The sequence below is a fragment of the Lepisosteus oculatus genome, chromosome 5 (assembly GCF_040954835.1).
Source record: "Lepisosteus oculatus isolate fLepOcu1 chromosome 5, fLepOcu1.hap2, whole genome shotgun sequence".
Lineage (NCBI taxonomy): Eukaryota > Metazoa > Chordata > Actinopteri > Semionotiformes > Lepisosteidae > Lepisosteus > Lepisosteus oculatus.
The window spans coordinates 37622217-37641573 of record NC_090700.1 but is presented as its reverse complement, the minus strand read 5'-3'; the positions used below and the strand labels follow the sequence as shown (position 1 = coordinate 37641573).

The following is a 19357-nucleotide window of genomic DNA, read 5'->3' as shown; positions in this document are numbered from 1 at the left end:
AAAATAAGACATTGTTATCATTAAGAGTGAGAGTTTTGTTGCAGCTATGGAAGAAAGTTGTATTCATTGTACTGATACTGGACTTCTATTTCAAGGAGCATTCCCAACATCTGTGGCAGGGCATGCCTTAACTACCACTGTCACCTGACCTGAATATGTGTTTTATTTTTACTTGGGAGGGGGGGAACCCAAATGACTTCAGGTTAAACCTGCAGACTTCTGAGGATTTTAATTCAGCAATTGAACAAGAAGTTCATCCAACACACTTGAGAGAATCCCATTACACATCGAGATTATGTGGAAAAATGGTAAACATTTTCAGTGGCTGAAGCCTATTTAAATTTCAAACGTGTGTGCTTAAGTTATTAAAATGTTATAAGGATCTGGAAAACAAAAGACTCCCTGTTTTTGTAGACCAACACTGTACGGTTCTCAGGTACAACAAAAATCATGGGAGATTCCTACAAATATAGAAAAGGAAACCCATAAGCTTTTAAGACAATTCCGGAACAAAACCACTGCAGGTTAAGCAGTATAAAAAGTAGGTTGCTTTTATTAGGAGCTGGGAAACCAACAATTCTCATCATCATCACAATAAAGTCCACAGTATGGCCATACCCATCCCCTTGCCCCCCCATGACATGCACAACAGTTCAAAGGTCAAGTTCGCTTCTGATGCTGTTGACAAAAGGCTTGCACCCTTTACAACAGGACTCACAATTTGCACAACAACATTTCCAGCACACATGTATGTTAACTTTTCTTTTTTTTTTTAAAGTGAACACTACAGCGTTTTCTTAAAAAAAAATCTTTCCCATTACAACACACAATGTGTACTATACTCTCCTTTAAAAGCTTTATAAAACTGACCCCCCACGTCTCTGGTCTCACCCCCCACCCACACCCCTTTATCTCCCTCTGCCACCACCACCCCAAAAAAATATTTTTTCAGTACATCTGTAGTTCTGTTTTTCTTGGGCAACGTAAGAGATGTCCCATGAATTAAGATAGCTGCTACACAAAAGAATAAGCACACACATCAACGCACAATATAGGGCATAGATGTTTTTACACTGTAATGTTTTTTTCTTTCATTGTCAAGCTTGGACATAATCAAAAGCTTTACGACACCTGTGTCCCCATCCACCCTCACAACTTGACAAATATTCTAATTGCTGCTTTCCTTTACACACAACTAATGATTTGATTGAAGTAAAAATATCTAAAATGTTTTAAAGCACCTACTGCATAAGATTAAGCCCCCCCTCCCCCACCCACTAGAAACTGCAATATTTCCACAAGTTGTAACGGAATATTATAGCGAATTCAGCTTGCAGCAACTCAGTTTCTCAGGAAGTTATCATTAATCTCGCCTCAGTTTCAAACTCTTGCTGGTTCTCCAGGAAACACAATGTATCCACTTTGCTAGTTATCTCCTGTACGCTTAGTGCAGTTATCACTCACAGCATGTAGTTTTAGGCTCAGAAGACGAGGCCGACCATTTAAAAAAACAATGGTCCTGCTCGTGAAAGTTTTTAGCTCTACAACACAGAAGAGCAAGAACTTTACAGTTTCCTCCTAGCATTAAAAATAGGCACCACAGATTAAAACATTACAATAAAATAGCTTACATTCTGGTCTCATAAACAGAGCTATGCATGTGACTTGTCCCAGTTTCTTAGCATCTAATACAGGTATGCTCTCAGCCACGGCTTCAGTACAGAAAGACTTCTGTCTCCATTTGCAGGAAGCCACAAGACTGGTTAGCAATGTGGAAAAAAAGCATTTTACAATATTTCTGTGATAGTAAGAAGGGGAAAAGGTGACAAAAAGCATTTAAACCTGGCTTCACAGTCCAAAACCTGCAAAAGAGTAGCTTGGCTTACTAAACAGATTTTCTGCACAAATCTCCAGAGCATAAGCAATACAAAAACTGAAAAAACAAGATGTAACAACTCGCGCACGACTACCGACAGCTAGGAGCTGCAGCAGTGTCCCCTACAGAAAACCCAGGTAGGACTTTATTTTTAATTAATCACTCGTACACAATTGCAAATAATTATGTTTTTAGTTAAACTTGGTGGTCGTCACTTCACTCCCTCCCTAGCATAAAGGAACACCCCACAGCTAAAAATGAGAAACTCTACATTATTAAAGCATTAAAAAAAATAAACCCCCTTGATATGATACTTGGTGGTCACTTTAACGCATGCAATTTAGAAAAGGGGGCACATTCTCATTCCCATCTCAAAATGGGACTTGAGACGCCAGATGGGTCTGTACCCTTTTGAAAGGTTCAATTCTCCCCTCCGGACCCACTGAGCCCGTTCACTCTATTTTAGCATGAAACTGCATGGACAGCTATTCACACAATATGTCACACTGCTGCCTTCCTTCGAGTCAATACCGTGAAGAAATGCCACTTTAACAACAAAGCTTGATTCCATGAATCAATATGTGACTGAAAACTGACAGCAGAACAAACACAATGCAGGGGTCAATCGTCTTTGGCGAAACCCCCCTTAGTAGGCAACACCTTTCCTTAAATGCAGAGGTACAAAGCACAACTGGAACCACATAAACAGCTTCTCATCATCTTAAAGAAACCAATTGCCAATTAAGTGGACTTCCCGTAGGACAGAGTAGGAAAACTAGCATCGTAAACCTGATGTTTTAATTTTAGATCTAGCTATTGGCCCATCATTCCTGCCTCTTGACCCAGCTGTGACCCTGAAGGATCATCATTCCTATCTTGGACACCCTGGAGCTGCCTTCCCTCAGATTCTCCCCTTTTAGAGGAGTAATAAAACAATATGGGGGAAAAAAGGCATTAATGAACTACAACGAAAGGATACAATACAGGTGTCTTCACATTAATTCATTTAGTAAAATAAGAGATTGTAGGACACCAGATGCCAAGATAAAGGTTTAAAGAACCAAGTCCACATTCTAAAGGCTCTTGGAAACAAAGTCAATTACTACTCTCTGAAGTTGGTGGTGAGCAGAAAACATTTTGCGAACACTCCTGTGTGCACTAATCCATCATGAAGTATGAGAGGCCAGTGTTAGGCCGTCTGCACATTTGACTTGATTTGAACTGATCAATAGGAATTTAAATTTTCCAGTAAAATGTATTTACACCCAAATAGTGCATTCACATTGATGTGCAATGCTACTGATAAACAGAACTCCCGTTTAACAGTAGTGTTATGAAAATGGACACCAGCCCACTGGAAATGGAACATTTCAAGTCTTAATGTTTTAAGCTGCTCTCAACCAACTCATGCTTTTTTATATTTTTGCGGGCGGAGGGCGGGAAGGGGGATAGGAGGCACAGGTTCTCAGTTCCATTCTGTATAGGACCTACCACACAACACCCAAACCCTTAAATACGCCACAAGTGCCTAGGAACAATCCATTTCCACACTTGGGTTTTTTCATATATCTTCCTTTCTGGATTTTGAGAAAAGAGATAGATGTGATTTTTTTTTTCTTAAAATCAAGATACATTTTTATTTTTTCATAAAAAACAAACATTACAAAAAAATCGAGAAAGAAAAAAAAAACATTCATTTTTGGACTTTTGTTTTGAAAACCAAACCAAAAAGAATTAAAAAAAAAAAGAGAGAGAAAAGGCCTGGCACAAGGGATTGAACTGTCAGACACTTTTATGTCCAGGAAACAAAGGTGTTCTTTTTACCTGTGATAGACTTAAAAAAACCACATCATCTGAACTCAAGCTTAACCTCAGATGTGAGAAAGTTTGGAACATCAATGTGCGTCACTTAAACTAAGCAGCTATTAGAAGATGAGGTGCTGAAGAGAAAACTGTCAGTACCAGCTCAGGCCTGGACAGAACCACCTGTCAATGCTGTATGGCAACACACACCTGTGCCCAGGAAAACGGAACATGAACATACAGGTTTTCAAGATCCAAACACGCAAACATGTTCCTCACGGCAAATTTCCCATTACAAGTTACTTGTGGCAGTTCATCCTTAATGCTTTTTATCTTCATGTTTTAACCTTTTTTAATCCAGTGCAGCTTCACTGCAAAGAATGCGCCCCCCCCCCCACAAAAATAGTGACGTATCCACGCACTTAAAAAAAAATATCTAAACGAACCTATTTGCCCCAAGTAATAAGTGTTTGCACAGAAAACGTTCTAAAATCAAATGTTTTCACCCCCATAAAAACAACACTTGAAAAATAAAAGGTCCAGATGGGTCAGCAGGCAGACTTGACCATTACTGTATCTTTATGTAAAAAGCAGTTACACTATGAAATCCTCCACAAACAGGCTTCTTACACTGTAAGCAGTGAGATTCCTGCACAGGTTAAGCAGGAGATTTCAATCCAGAGAGGTTCTACTCAACAGGTGTTCTTATCGGAGTAAGATAGTGTTGTACAATGATCTCTAAAAAAAAAAACATCTGCAGAAAATACATGTTCTGCCACAGCAAGCTGCTGTCAGGAACCTGCAGTGGGCATCCAAGACAGAACACCTGTTCTCACGGTCAAGGTGCAGCCTGCAGGAGCGTCGGGTGTGCACTTCACTGTGTTCACCTGACCCAGGCTCTGCACTCTGCAGGGTGAAGTCAACATCTGTCAATCAATTTTCCTGCACAACTGTACCATGCAACAGCTTGAATTCCTCCACAATACCCAAGTTGTGAGCAAGGCCTGCAATGGTACTATTCAGCAGGACAGAGGCTGATCAGTCTTGGACTACAGGTTCTTGGCTTGTGTAACATTTCCTTCTTAGAAGCCCTCTTCCTCCTCACAAAGGTTTTAGTGCTTGTGGAGCACAGCTTCACTGCCACTGTGGATGGGGGCTCATTAAAATCAAACAGAAAAAACAGGACTACATTCATCACCTGAATTGGTAAAGATTTGCCCCCTACACTCTCTCACACACACAATCACACACCCATACACACACACACTGTCCTTTGAGATATGGTATTTACAGGCAAAAAAAAAAGCAAGAAAAAATATTAAGAATATTATTGTCCAAACCGTTGAGCCAGGCAGACACAGAAAACTGAAACTGTCTACGATCTAAAAATTAAAGAAAGAAAAACGAGAGAAAGACCCTCCCGTTCCAAGCGGTTAGTCCTCCCCAGAAGGAGCCTCTTCTTCTGATACGTCCTCTTCCTCCTCAGTCGGGTCCTCTGTTTTCTTTGGAGGAGGGGAGTCCTTCTTCTCCAGTTCTTCCTCCTCTTCGGGGGGGCTCTCTGGCTCCTCCTCTTCCTCTTTGTAGGACTTCTCGGAGGCCCTGGCCGCGCTGGGCCGACCTTTGCCCTTGCCCTTCATGGGACTGGGAGTCACTGCGGGAGGGGGATGATGGGAGAACAGGATAAGGAAGCAACGTTAGCCACTAGGAACCCACAAACTGAGTTTTGACTCCAGGCCAGGCTCCTGGTCACCTAACGACGTTAAACATGTTTAATACCACCGACAAAATACCTCCTTACCCCCCAAAAACTTTACTTCCACAAAACAATGGATACATAACACATAAGTCTTCTAAAAGTCATATGTTTTCTAGTGTTGATCAAGCCTGGATATGTCCCTTTTTATTTGTGAAAAAGCCCAAAGCTTTTAGGAATGTAGTCCACTAAGCACTTTTGTAATCAAATAAACACTGAACTAAAGGCATCAGGAGACCCAGGTACCCCACCTGTGGCCTTTAGTCTAGGTTTGGGAGACTTCTTTTCCTTCCTGTCGGGCTTGGTCCTCTTCACCACTTTCTTGCTCTTCTTTCTCGAGTGTCCGTAGTCGCTGTCGTCGTCGTCATCAACCATGAAATCCTCGTCGCTGCCTGACTCCTCTATGGACAGAAAGAGAGGAGGAGGACTGAGCGAGAGGACAGAGGAGGGCACGTCACGAGGAGACGTCTTCATCTCAGCGCAGAGGAACTACCAGGCCTCTGGCCTGCTGTTCAACTCCCCGGATTAACCCTCACCTTCCACAACAGAAGACGGGAGTGCAAGAGAGAGACAACAGCTACATTTGGCCAAATTGTTACACTTTTTATGTTTGCCCGGCCTTCTCCAAATCTTACTGTCCAGGAAGGCCTGATCATCCTCGTCCTTCTCCTCATCCTCGCTGCCCCCGTCGTCCAGCAACATCTCCCTCTGCTTGGACACGGCCTTGGAGGCGGCCTGGCGCTGCTGCCGCACCTTCTTGCTCACCTCTTGGTCATCGTCGCTGTCATCTGGAGGGGTCACGGGACAAACACAGGCAGTTATTTCCCCGAGCTCAAGGGATTCTGGGACACAACCTCCAAGCTTTAGGCTACAAGCTACTGACTTTGCATTCATTTCTACAGTTCAGTGGCTCCAGCTCATGTAACGCTTGGGCATTTTGTATTTCACAAAAGTTAAAGAATTCAGTTCCTATTGTTTTTCTGAGATGTTGTGCAAAGATTAAACTAAGGCATACCGTAAACGTGCACAGAACCATTCTAAATTACACAGTAATTCAGGAAAAGGCTCTCTCACCAGGATGTCTCCAATTCAAGCTCCAGCTCTGCCACTGACTCACTGTGCGTTACCATCGTTACCAGCAGCATGTTACTATATTCCAGCGCTTCATCCTTCCGATGAAGTAGAAATACTGCAGTTCTGAGATTAAGAATCTACATCTGGATTTCATTTATAATTAACTCTATGTTGGCCACCAGGACTAAATACTCCTAATGAATGAGAAGAGCTCTCCACCTGAACACCTGGTCCACCTGAACACTGTCCACACTATATTGGAATTGATTTTGCAGCAGAGCTAGACAGGGGCAACACTCCCACTTGTCATGGAATGGGCAATTCAGCCAGCCCACTCAACACAGAGCATGCAAACTCCACACAGAAGGTACTCCAGCCCAGAAGCTGAAAAGGAAATCCTAGACTGCAACCCATCTGCCCCAGAGCTTAATTACTTTCACCTCAATTCAACTAACAAGACACAGACACCTATAACGACTTAGAAATAACACCCATTCTCAAGAGGATGTTGGCTGTACCTGCTGGTCTTTTCCGTGACTTGGGTGTCCGCTTGGCTGGCCTCTCCACTTTAGGCTTCTTTCCCTTTTTGCCCTTTTTAGACCCGTCATAATCACTGTCTCCCCCCTCTTCCTCCTCCTCCTCTCCTTCAAAGTCATTGTCGTCCTCGCTGCCAAAATCATCTGTGTGGGGAAGAAAAAAAAAAGGTTTGCAGCATTTTCTGACAACATTTTGCTTGCACAGTTAGACAGATTTTTCAAAATGGAAGAATAAGGGGAAGGTGAGAAACACTGCCTTCGCTGCTGGAGGAAGTGAAATTCCCAAGTGGCTTCTGCTGCACTGTTCAAATGTTAAACATCAGACCCGTTTTCATACTGTCTAGAACAGTCCTTTTAACTTGACAATTCCCATGCAAATCAAGGTACAGCACCCAGAACTGAGTATACACTGTGTGCTACCACTTTTAATTTCCGTTGACTTCATGCTGTCTGACCTTACCTGCCGAGTCATCTTTGGACTTCGCTTTGTCGTCTGAATCCTCACTGAAAAAGGTAAAAATACATTAATTTGGGTTGCCGGAGGACAGGTGGGTACTTTGTTTCATGGTGTACAGACCCCCTGGGCCTCCCCCAGAACACCTCCCCGTCTCATACGCAAGATGCCGGGCAACAACGAGGCCCGTTTCTGGGCCGCAGAAAGGCAGGCGGCCCTCGTGTTCAAGACCGGAAGGACAGGGAGGCGTATCACCTGTCTTCCTGCGAGTTCTTCCCCGGCCTCTTCTTCGGCTTCACTTCCCGAGAAGACGCACGGATCTTCTTGCTAGGAGGCCCAGAGTCCCTCCCATACTCTTCATCTGTGGGGACAACAAAGGAAAGGAAATCGGATAAGCCTGTATAAGGGTCCCAGCCCTTGGGGGGGGGGGGATTACAACAACAACAAGAATGGAAAATGAAGGGCCATGAAAGTGAAAGGCAGAGAGAGACTCAATTCAACTGGGAATCCTGCACCTGTCTTTTATAGCATCTTTGAATTCACTGGGAATCCGGGGGCTGGACACCTTCAGGATTGACAAAGCCATGACCACTGAACAGGTTTACATTCTGGCCCCAGAATCACATCAGACTGGAGCCCATTTTCCCCCCAGAAGGTTCAGAGGATCAGCCCTGACTCTGTGAGCCACCTATCTCGGTACAGGGCTGGAGCTGTCAAAAGAACGGTTACAAACGAGAGGCGGCACTTTGGCCCAAGCCCCTGTGATAGGAGCTCATTGATCAAAGGAACTCGTTCAGGGTATCGGAAAGAAACCAGCGCAGCAGTAACAGCGTGCGCGAAGCAGCTTGATGCAGACTCTCACAACTCCAAAGCTCCAAACTCGATTAACACTTAAAACTACCCTGAATAAAACACAATCATAGTTCAGGGAGGGCAGGATCTCAGAAGAAGGCATGGAGGATCAGCTGTGAAAAAAGGGCTTTCAAGATGGAACAGGATTAGGACTCTCCATTACAGCAAAATAAACAATCATTCGGGATAACTGTTAGACCTGCGATCTAGTAATATACTAATAAAATTTTCATTGTTTGATATGATCAGTACCGTATTGTACATGTTTGATGTACTTAGCTTTTAAGGGCAATTTTAAGGCTTCTGTCCATCTGGCCTAATAATTGCAAGCAATTATAATGGCTGATGGTTAACCTAAAACACAACTTATTGTACTGCATGTGTGTAATTCATAACCACAAGAGGCCAGACCCACTAGACTTCCAGCACAGTACAAAGGTGGTTTATATCCTTGAAATGTAAGCAGCTAAAATGCATTCCAGCTGCTAACACTACATCATAAACCAAATAGAAAAAAAGAATGTGCTACATTTCCCTATTATAATCCCTCCCCCCCAACAGAAATATCCTGCCTGCAAAGCAGCATACACAGATAAAATGGCTTTCTTTATAGCCATATAAAACCAAACTGCTTTTTCTCTGGTTTCTCAGAGCCTTAATAAAGTACAGGTCTGCAGTCTGTCCAAAACTCTGCAGTCACTGCGGCTCTGCTAAGCAGTGCAAGATGGGATTGCAAGGGGCTAATTAAGAGGACCTAGTGAAAAATGCCAAAAATAAAGGGATAGGTAACCTGAAGCCTGTAATGCTAACAATTATGTACAAACCAAGTTTCAGACAAATGGTCAGTTGTGCCGACACATTCTTGTAAAACTGTCTACAACCCGACAAAGCTGGGGATTAAGCCGCCAGCTAAAAAATCAGAGATGAGAAGTTACTTGTGATTCCTTGGAAAATGGAACAATCCTGCTAAGCATATCATTGTGCAGAGGGAGTCGAAAAGAGCTAAATCGGCACAAAACTCAAAGCACGGAAGTTCCCGAAGTAAACCTCAGTGGCCGTTAAGGAGGTGTGCCCGTCTGCCGTTTAGTTGCTTTGCTGCAGGCATGTTCTCTCTATATCCTGTCCACATGAAAGGGACTGTCGAAAAACAATTTATCCATAATGCAGTCACTTCAAAGACAGAATTCAGCTGCGGGGTTGACACACCTGAGCAGCTCTGGTCCATGAAGGCTGAAACCCAGCAGACGTCATGGTTTAACACTGGGTGACTGAGCAACGGTAGGGCTGGGCGATATGGCCAAAAACATTATCACGATAAAAATTTTCATATCAGTCGATATTGATAACTATCACGATCATTATTTCTTTCAAGTTTAAAGGCAGATTTTTTCTCCTGAGTGAAAGTTGAAGAAACCAGACAGTTAATTGGTAAATTAAACAACTCTTTATTTTAAGAACACAACATACACTTGCCAAACAGCAGAAACATTAAACAAATCTGAGGTAGAGAGTAAGCAAGTCTTTTTTATGTCAAGATACGCATGAGAATATGCAATAGAAAAATTAAATACTGCAGTCACACATAGAAGATGGCTCAGACAGACTGCAAAGTTTAAAGTGCTCTGTTTTATGTCTGATCGTAAAAAGCCAAAATATCTATCTCCAAATTACCGAAGTGGAATGACCTTTTCTGTCGACGATGTCATCGTCCTTCGAGCTGGTCGTTGGCAGCACTACATTGCTTCAGTGTCGCTCATTTCTCCACTCTAACTACAATCACACCACGTTAGCTGACTGCAACACGCACACGCTCTCGCGCAGTATTTTGTGCGCATGCGCATACCATGCGCAAAGCATAAACATACATATCGAACTTTTGTTAAAATTATAGTGAGGAAAATTATATAGCGATAATTATCGTTAGCGAATTATCACCCAGCACTAAGCAATGGTTCTCCTACTTTTTCCCACTTAGTACACCGCAGACCTCAATGAAAACCAGAAACCCTTTGGCCCCCTGAATGCTGGAAGTGGCTCTCATGGGTCTTGCTTCCACACTATTCGTATTCACATATTTAGACATATTTAAGGGGAACCCCTCATCTGTTTGTAAAAGGCAAGCAATTGCTATGAATTATGGGAATGTGAACTAGCTCTCACCAGAAAGCAGAATCGTATACGTCTCCCCCACCTTTCACAATCTTGACCAAAAGCCCAAAAGGAATTTCAGACCGAGTTCTCACCTGCATCATCAGACTCCTGGAACTGTGAGTAATCCACTACCTTCCTGTTCCTGTAAGAAAAAAAAAAAGATACATAAACAGGGTGGTACACACCTGGGAGGAGGGATGAAGGCATTAAAATACACTCTCTGATCTAATAACATGCTTGTGCTCCAGCTGAGCTTTTCCAACGGATCCAAAAGCAATGAAGCAGGATGTCACAGAGACTCAACCCCTCACTCAACCCCACCAGCAGTCCTTGGCCTGGTTTTTCAGACTTCATGCACTTTCAGAATTACAATAATTCCTTGCACGTGTATAGCGCTTTTACACTGAGGAACAAGCCCACTTCTGCTCCTGCCAGGTTGATGTATTGCAGCCGCTCTGTACCAGCAGCCCCGCCGCACAGCAGCGCAGGTAGGGAAGGGATCTTCACCAACTTGATTAGGGGAGATCACATTCTGCAATCCCAGGATGGAATGTAACCAAGAAACATACACTAGCATTAACACATCATCACGAAAAGTGTCAAGGAGTCTTTAATGATGAAGCAGTCAGGTCCTGAATTTAATGTGTCGTCTAAAGGACATAACCTCCTAAAGCCTGCTGTGTCCGGTCACCATACTGCAGAACCAGGTGGAAATCCTGGTCCAGAGAGAATAGCACCACCTAGTGATCCATTAACACTGATTTACAAAGACTTACAAATATTTTTGTCTGTGTTTAAAATCAAAAGCACCAAACCAATTTTGCTCCGTGATCACCAGGAAGAACAAATCCATTTTGCATGTGAGCATCTGCTCTCAGACAGCTGTTTGCATCTGCTCTCTTGCCTAGCACTGTGCTGCATGGATGTTGCTCACTGAAATGAGGCAGGGCTCTGTACCTGCAGCCATAGGTTATTTTAGCGGGTCTCACCAATAACTTCATTGATTTAAGCTGCTCCTTGATAAATGAATGTCCAAAAAAAAAACAGAAGAGAAGGCAGGGAGAGAAAAGTTCACATCGTCCTCAGTTAGTGCGGAGCCCTGCTTCAGTGGCAGAGTACTTGTACTCTTGAATTCACATCTGCAGCTAAAGCCAACTGTAGCCAACTAAAGAGGGGGAGGGAAATTTAAACTTTTGTGAATCAAGTGAAGGGTTTACAGTATTCCAGCATGTAAACAGTGCTTGCAATGTTGGCTGAAAGGTATCCATTTCACTCACAAACTGAAAGAGACCATTTTCGGCGAGCGTGTTGCTTTTTTGAATGAAAGGACCCGTTTCTTTGGATCATTTGTCGACTCGAGACATTTTTTCTCTTTAACACACCCGCTTAACTAGCAAACGGGCTTGATGGGCCAAACGGCCTCTTCTTGTTTGGAACTGCTCTTATGTTCTTATTCTGGCTAATGACCAGCCTCCAGACCGCGTTATAACAGCTAGAATTCTCCTCATTATCCGAAAGAATATATATTGGTTAAAAACACATTTGTCTTTATATTATGCTTCTGCATTTCGCATTCTGTAATGAGCCAGGTGTGTGAAATGACATCTGCAAGGGACACACCCCTCCTCCATCCAGCACTGAAGCTCCTGCAGGCTGAGTGGCTTGATGGACACGAGAGAACATGGCCACTTCACATTGTGTGACCCTGTAGCAAACAGAGTTGACAAACATCACTGGGCTCCCTGACTTCAAGGTGCCCCACAGACAGAGGGGGAGATGGCATCAGACGCAGAGCATTTTCAATGTGTTATTTTTTAATGCATTCACAGAATGGACATCATATACAGGTGGAAAAACACTTTTAAGCTTTAGAAGTCATGGATTAAATCCAACACTCTCTCAGCAACAGGAATAACTCTGGAGTAGCTGAACTTCCCTGTTTTGGGAACAAAACCAACAAACTGAATGCATGATGCTCATCAGTTTACATGAGCTACAAGAAAAAAAGATTTCCTTTTCCATGCTTTTTGCAAGAGGAAGGGAGGGCATGCCTGACTTTCATTAATGTGCAAATCTTCAGACTTTTTCCTGGCCTAACTACCTTTCCTAAAGTTGTGCAGAAAATTTACACAAATCCATTTACACTCAGCAGCTTCCTGTAAAACCCTTTCCACTTCTGACAGAATCTTCCCGACCAGAAAAGGTGTAACAGCAATGCTGAAAAGAAGCCTTCATTTTAACAAGATAAGAAAGGTTACATAAGAGAGTGGACTGATTGGCCACATTCGTTTGTTTGGTAGTTAGCAGGGAATTGACCATCCAGTCTTTTCTTGAAAGAAACCAGGGTATTTGCTTTTCCTAAAAGGCTGGGTAACTTGTTCCATACTCCCACAACCCTTTGTGTAAAGACCTTTTCAGTTTTTTTAATGCACTTTCACATACTTTTCACATAGTCTGCTGGGTTGACTTTGGCAATGCCTTTGAGGATTCTGAACACTTGTATCAGATTCCCTCAGGCTTCTCTGTTCAAGACTAAAAAAAGGTTTGATTCATTCCATCTGTCAGTGTAGAGGACATTGTTTTAAACCTCAGAATGTATTTGGTTGCTCTTCTCTGGACTGCTTCCAGAGCAGACATACATTGTATATAATGTTTACTGTTCTATTACTTTTCTTATAAACCAAAATGTTATTTTACTTATTAGCTATCATACATAATCAAGAGACTGCTTATGAATGACACTGCACTATCAGCTTCTTCATAAGAAGACCCCAGAGCAGAGAAACACCCTCACCACAGACAGTTCAAATATATACCCATGTAAAACCAAATGCGTATTGCTTGAGAACCTGTGTTCAAAGATTGCTCATTTACAAATGCTGCAAAACAACACCTGATCTAAGACTGGGGCTCCTAAGACTCAACAGGACTGTTCAGCCCAGCTCACACTGGAGTCTGCACAGCAGGCTCTTCTCTCCAATGAGAGAGTCCAGCCCTGGATGGCTGGTCTCACAAGGGCCACGTTAAGGATGTGGCACGTCATCCAAAAAGAAAAGAAGACAGAAGTGGAACAGTGATACAGTGGAGACCGCGGTGAGGCGAGTGGTCAGTAACTGGAGGGACAAGGCACACCAACTGACCGACTGACCCCCTCCTCCCCCTCCCACTCAGGAGCATATAGCACTGATCTGACAATTCTGTCTAGAAAAAAAAATCGATTCTGAAGTTTTATATGGTATGAAACATCCAATAATAAGTAAAATGAACACAAAAAAGGAAAATACACATTTGCTCAAATATTCCAAGGAAAGGGCTTAGAGGTGCCCGAGCATGATAAATAATGGATCCTGAATTTTAAAAAAGCAGAGATTACATTTTTAATACAGACAATACCTATTATTGTAAATAAGCTTAGAGTTTAAATTTCAGATCTTGCTTTCACAGCCGGTGAATTGTAGTAATACATTACTTAACCGCAAGCAGGTAAACATGCTAAAATCAAGTTACATTCTTGATGCTTTGTTTGTCTGTGAAACTACTATATAACATGTGTACAATCTACAATTATGCAAGACTCCATGGATAACAGCACCAATAGTCCAATTAAATTTGTAATTATGATTTCTTACTAACCTTAAGAGATGCTTTTACTTAATGAAAACAAGTTGGCTTTTAAACTCTAGGCACTACAAAAAACAAACCTTTTCCCCCCCCCACCAATATGTCTCATAAATAATTCATGTCAACAGACCTGAAACGTCTTTAAGCTGCTTCACAAGCCTTTTAGAAGGCTTCTTTTGTTCATTGATGAAGTAGCTGAGATAACATTTTTATTTCCAGTATTAATCAGGTCTCACAGGATCCAATGAAATGTAAATTGTATGTACTTAAAATGATATATATATATAACTGAACACGACTGTGTGCCAGTGAACAAAAAGCAGTAGGGAGCTACCTGATTGCTGCTTAATTCCATGGAATCCCACAACCATATATTAATAGCTCATAAATGTTCAACAAATATCATTGTTCATACATTGTAAAATAAGTTCATAAAAGCAAACACCCAATAAAACAGAATTGATGTTCACTGCTGCTGAGGCTACTTTGACTCAGACTGGATCAGTGACAAACCTACAGCTTGCTGCCCGAGCCATGACCACTACACCTCCCTGGACAATGTTGACAGAAACCCTTTGACCTAACTGCTCTTTACGACCTCTTCCCCCTTACGGACAGCCCGGTATCGTGAATTAAGAACCTGGCAAGTTGCTCAAACCGATTTTTTTCTGCGGTGCGAGACTGGATGTGTGCTGCACACCGATTTATTTCATCACCAGGCGAAAAGCAAAAGGACTCCATTTAAATTGTTTGGACACGTTAATCACACTTAAATTGCACTGCATTCATTAAGCAACAAAAGCTGTGATGATTCTTCGGGAACTGCAGAGAAATGAAGGAGAACTCCAACAGGGCAAGCTTTTCCACGCTGAAGCCATTTCAGGCAAATCCCAAACACCGGCGACATGCTGAAGGTATGAACTTGGAAATTAAATCAGGTTATCTTTTGAAGACTTCAGTTAAGATTTGCCTTCCCCGTGGAATTCACCCCGTCGCTGATAATGCTTCTTAATACTACCACACAAGGTTTGCTTCAATATTCCTTAATCGATAGATTAAAAAAAACATTCTGGATAGTACAGGTTTCTATGGTCTGGGCTTAATTGGCTCCGGTATCAGCCGTGCTCAGGGGATTGCTAGGCAGAATCGCTCTTTCAGCTGGTAAATTAAAGAAAAATCAATCACATGGAACTAGGTCACTTCACTGGCCCACGGGGACCAACCAATGAGCTCTCACCCTAGCACAGACAGGCAGAGGCTGCCCAAGGTGAGCACAACCTCGGTTTAATGAAGTATTATCATTTCTGGTTTAAGGTAGATCTACAAGCATCACGAGAAGGCTTTATCTTCAAGTAATAGAAAGAAACAAGCCCTGGGTTCTTGTGTCAGTATCTGCATAAGCACAACAGACTCAATTTACCAATCTAATTTCAAATGCAACCATGTCAATACAGACTGCAATATTCAACACTCCTCCGTTTTATGGTATTATAATCATAACGTGCGTTTACATGTGGGTCTCGTTTTTTCCAGAATTTTCTGCAGTGATCCCCCCCCCCAAACTGCAGGCTCGGGGCCGTATACAAATCTAAATGCAAGAATCCAGGGCGATAAAGCCCCATGACGTAATCGTGACTCCAGGTGACATCACTCGAGTTGGGCCCATTAATCGGATACGGACCCTTTAAGTGGGAAGGGCCTCATCCGTGTTTTAGATCAAGATGGAAAGTGAAATGGGTGCAATTGTAACCTTTCTCGGTTACGGAATATGTTTTGCACAGCTAAACACTACATTTCTAAGGCAACTGCAGCATGACTAAAGGGTATATATACAGTATCTGGGCTAGGGAGAGGTGAATGTCTGCCTTAGGCTGAATTAAGGTATTTAATATGTTCGTGTGAAACTGCTTACGTGTCAAAGATAAGTTAAAATTAAATACGTGTAGGCTAAAAAAATGTTTCTCTGTCTCGCTGGTGGTTCGCATTGTTCGATGGCGCAAAGAAAAAAAACCCCGAGTTGCGCGACAGAGCGCCACGTGATTTACAGTGTAGCCACGCTCCATTAGTGTCGGGCCCCGTTGTCCACACACGCGCCGCACGCGGGCACCGTTCTCAGACCGCGCCGCTCGCCCCGCGCCTCAAGTGCCTCGGGGGCAGGCTCGCGGCGAAACAAAGGGACCCGGTTTCAGCGACCGCGACTCTCGTCCACCTGCGTGGAAAGAGCTCTGCGTCTCTCCAGACGAGACGCGCAGGAACACAACTTCCAGAAGTCGAGCGCAGGAGGAGGTGTGGCGCCCGAGCTACAGACACCCCCCTCCCTCCTCGTGACATCACTCGAATACCTAGTCTTTAATTTACTGCGTTGAAGGCGAAATGGGGAGTCCAGTTTGTGTAACGTTACGTTGTTTTTTCAAGTCTCGCTCCAAACCCCCCCTCCCCTCCCCAGCAGCGATTTTTTCTTTAAAAATGCGCACCAACGTCCGTTATAAAACAACGCAGTATATAAAAAAAGTTCGCGCTGTGTTTTAACTGGTGTGCAAGCTGGAGTCGACCAAGATCTTCACATCAATGAGCCAATGACGGTAACATCCAGGGACTGGGATTTTACTGCCGTTTCTGTCTCTGCTCAGGATGAATGGGTAGCCATATTTCCAGTTTTACTAGCCACAGCACACATACACAAACGAGTTAGGTTATTTTTTTAAAGCGTTGTATATAAACGCTGCATTGAAAGGAGATTAGCAGCGGGGAAACTTAAGAATGGATGCAAACCCGAAGTGCGCGCAAAAAGACAGGACACGTTAACGTAACAACGCACTGCAAGGCTTAGTGTTACCAAAGGGGAGCATTAGAAAAAGACAATATAAGAAACTACAACCCTTTTAACTTAAACACACACAAGATCGTCAAAGAGAACCTACAATATCAATGCTAGCGTGCGTTTAGCTCACGGCGTGCATGCACTCTCACCGTAAACGAAGAGCATAGAAAACAAACATACCTCACTGGTCTTGACATTTTGCAGAAATACTGTAGAGGTTAAAATATATATTTAAAAGGAAAATCCAAGGGAGATAAAAAAATAAAACCTTTCGGTTTTGCAACTCAAAGCGTGATTAAACACACCGCTTTAGACAGAAACGCAGTTCGGCGCCAAGCACAAAAAACAAAAAATAAACGTGTTTTAAACTGGATTTTTATTTGAATTTTACCCTCAGCTACACAAAATGGTGAATAAAACAAACTGAAACTGCAGCTCCCGCGCAGCCTAACCCTCGCTAGTGGGTGGGGACTTCTTCTACAAGCCCCTCCCCTGCTTGCCTCTAACTGGTGAACCATCCAAATGTCGCGCAGTAATTGGGTGATTCGAATCATCATTCTGCGGTTGATTGGAGAAACATGCTGCTCGTCATAAAGACAACCCAACCCCCCTCCCCCAATCTCCCTCCCCCCACTCGGCTAGGTTGAGGCAGCAACTAGGAAAACAAAACGAGGCCCATAATGGATAGAAAGGCCTGGGCCGCTTGAAAGCTGATGTGTTCTGATGAAGCAAATTAAAGTTCAGAAAAACGGCTTTCCACAGACTGCCCAGTTATGTTAAGTTTTCCTAACAGTGTTATTGCTGAGATGCATCCAAACTCACCTTTGATTTATATGACATGGTGTTCAGAAGGAGTGGTTATTAGGTTTTCATTTTCTTCAGACTTTAAAGTTTAACAAAAAACATTTTTAGTGCCAAGAGGTAGCATATAGAATGTAATGTGGTCTCGGTTCAGGAATGGTGTTCTCGATTATTTGAAACCTTATTTGTGCTATGTTTTACTCAATAGTCCTCCATCTTATGAACAATAACTTATTATTTTTTTAAAAGTACAAGTCCGAGAGGCAATTGCACTATAAATGCTATTATGGATATACATAATGAACATAAAGCTACCATGATTCCAGTTTATTGTTTTTCCAATACTATGGCAGTAGTGTAGTTAAAACCTCTGAAATTTCCACATGCCAAACATCTTTGTTCACAACTGTTTGACCATAACTTTCAGCATGATGGCTGACATTCTCTGCCTTTCATTTTTAAAAGTATCTTCAGATATAATCTATTTTAGAACAGTGTTTTCTTTGCATTCCATATATCCATTCATCCTGTAGGCGGGACAGCGATTCATCAAAGGGCACACACCCAGTCACAGGAACAATTTAGTGATGGTTTTGACAGGCATGAGGAAATCAAGCCATGTTGGATATAGGAAGAAGCAGAGGTTAATTCCACACTTAAAAAGTAGAAAGCAAAAAATATTTTAGCTCTTGGGCGTCCTTCAGGTGATGATTCTTGATATACAACATGTAGAAAGTTAAAATGCGATGTGCTGCACATTGAACACTGGAAAGCCACAGACAGGAAAGAAGTCATAAAGTGCAATAAAACATACAGCAGTTTACATTGTATAGAATATAACGTAGGTGCAGATTGTAAAGGTTTAAGGAGAAATGAGTTGTTTTTCATAAAAAAAAAAACACAAAGATGAGCTGATGCTCAGCCTGGTGTCAACCGATGGGGACCCCAAAAGACCTGAAGTGGGTCTTCCAGAAACCAGCGGATGGCTTCCACTCCATGCGATACAGTAGCATGCACATCAGACAAAGTCTGAGTTTTTAAAGCACATACCTGTTTGAGATAGTTAATGCTTTAATTGTTGTGACAGACGCAATGTCAAATAAAGACTGATTTAATTCCATTTGCTTTGTTCAGTTTGAGGCTATGTGGCAATATATCTGAGAAGGTTGGTGTGCAGGACAGGTACGATGCCCTGCAAAGGGAAGCTTACTTTTTTTAAAATAAGGTTTTCATTAAACTCCAATGTAAAGACTGATCAACACAAGCAGGGTCACTCACTGCCATTGTTATGGATAACAGAATAGTGACAAATATATGTTCTATTGCTGTTTTCTTGCAAGACAGGATAAATGGTTGAAATTTTGTCCATTTCGTAATTCTTCATTTGGAAAGCAAGAGCAAGAATAAAAGAGTGAGAATGAGCATCCTGGTATTTGGCAGACATTGCTGCTCTCTCTTAAACAGAGATGTGCTTATCTAGGTAGAGATCTTATTACAAAGCCAGGTCTTCAGACAGCCTGGGGTGTGTGAAACAGCTGAACTCCTTGGTTTGTCCCTGGAGAAAGCTGGGCAGACAGTGCCATCAAGATTCATTTACCTGTCAGATGCAACTCTG

General features: G+C 42.6%; 1 protein-coding gene across 1 annotated transcript; it reads right to left on the bottom strand.

Annotated features, from left to right (window-relative positions):
- Positions 1 to 535: 535 nt before the first annotated feature.
- nucks1a (nuclear casein kinase and cyclin-dependent kinase substrate 1a) lies at positions 536 to 17391 on the bottom strand. The gene is made up of 8 exons (XM_006628447.3): positions 17122 to 17391; positions 10592 to 10641; positions 7752 to 7857; positions 7503 to 7546; positions 7025 to 7186; positions 6068 to 6220; positions 5684 to 5833; positions 536 to 5330 (listed from the first exon to the last, which is right to left on the bottom strand). The coding sequence occupies exons 1-8, from the start codon at positions 17136 to 17138 to the stop codon at positions 5113 to 5115; spliced, it is 900 nt and encodes a 299-aa protein (XP_006628510.2). The 5' UTR covers positions 17139 to 17391; the 3' UTR covers positions 536 to 5112.
- Between the last annotated feature and the right edge of the window lie 1966 nt (positions 17392 to 19357).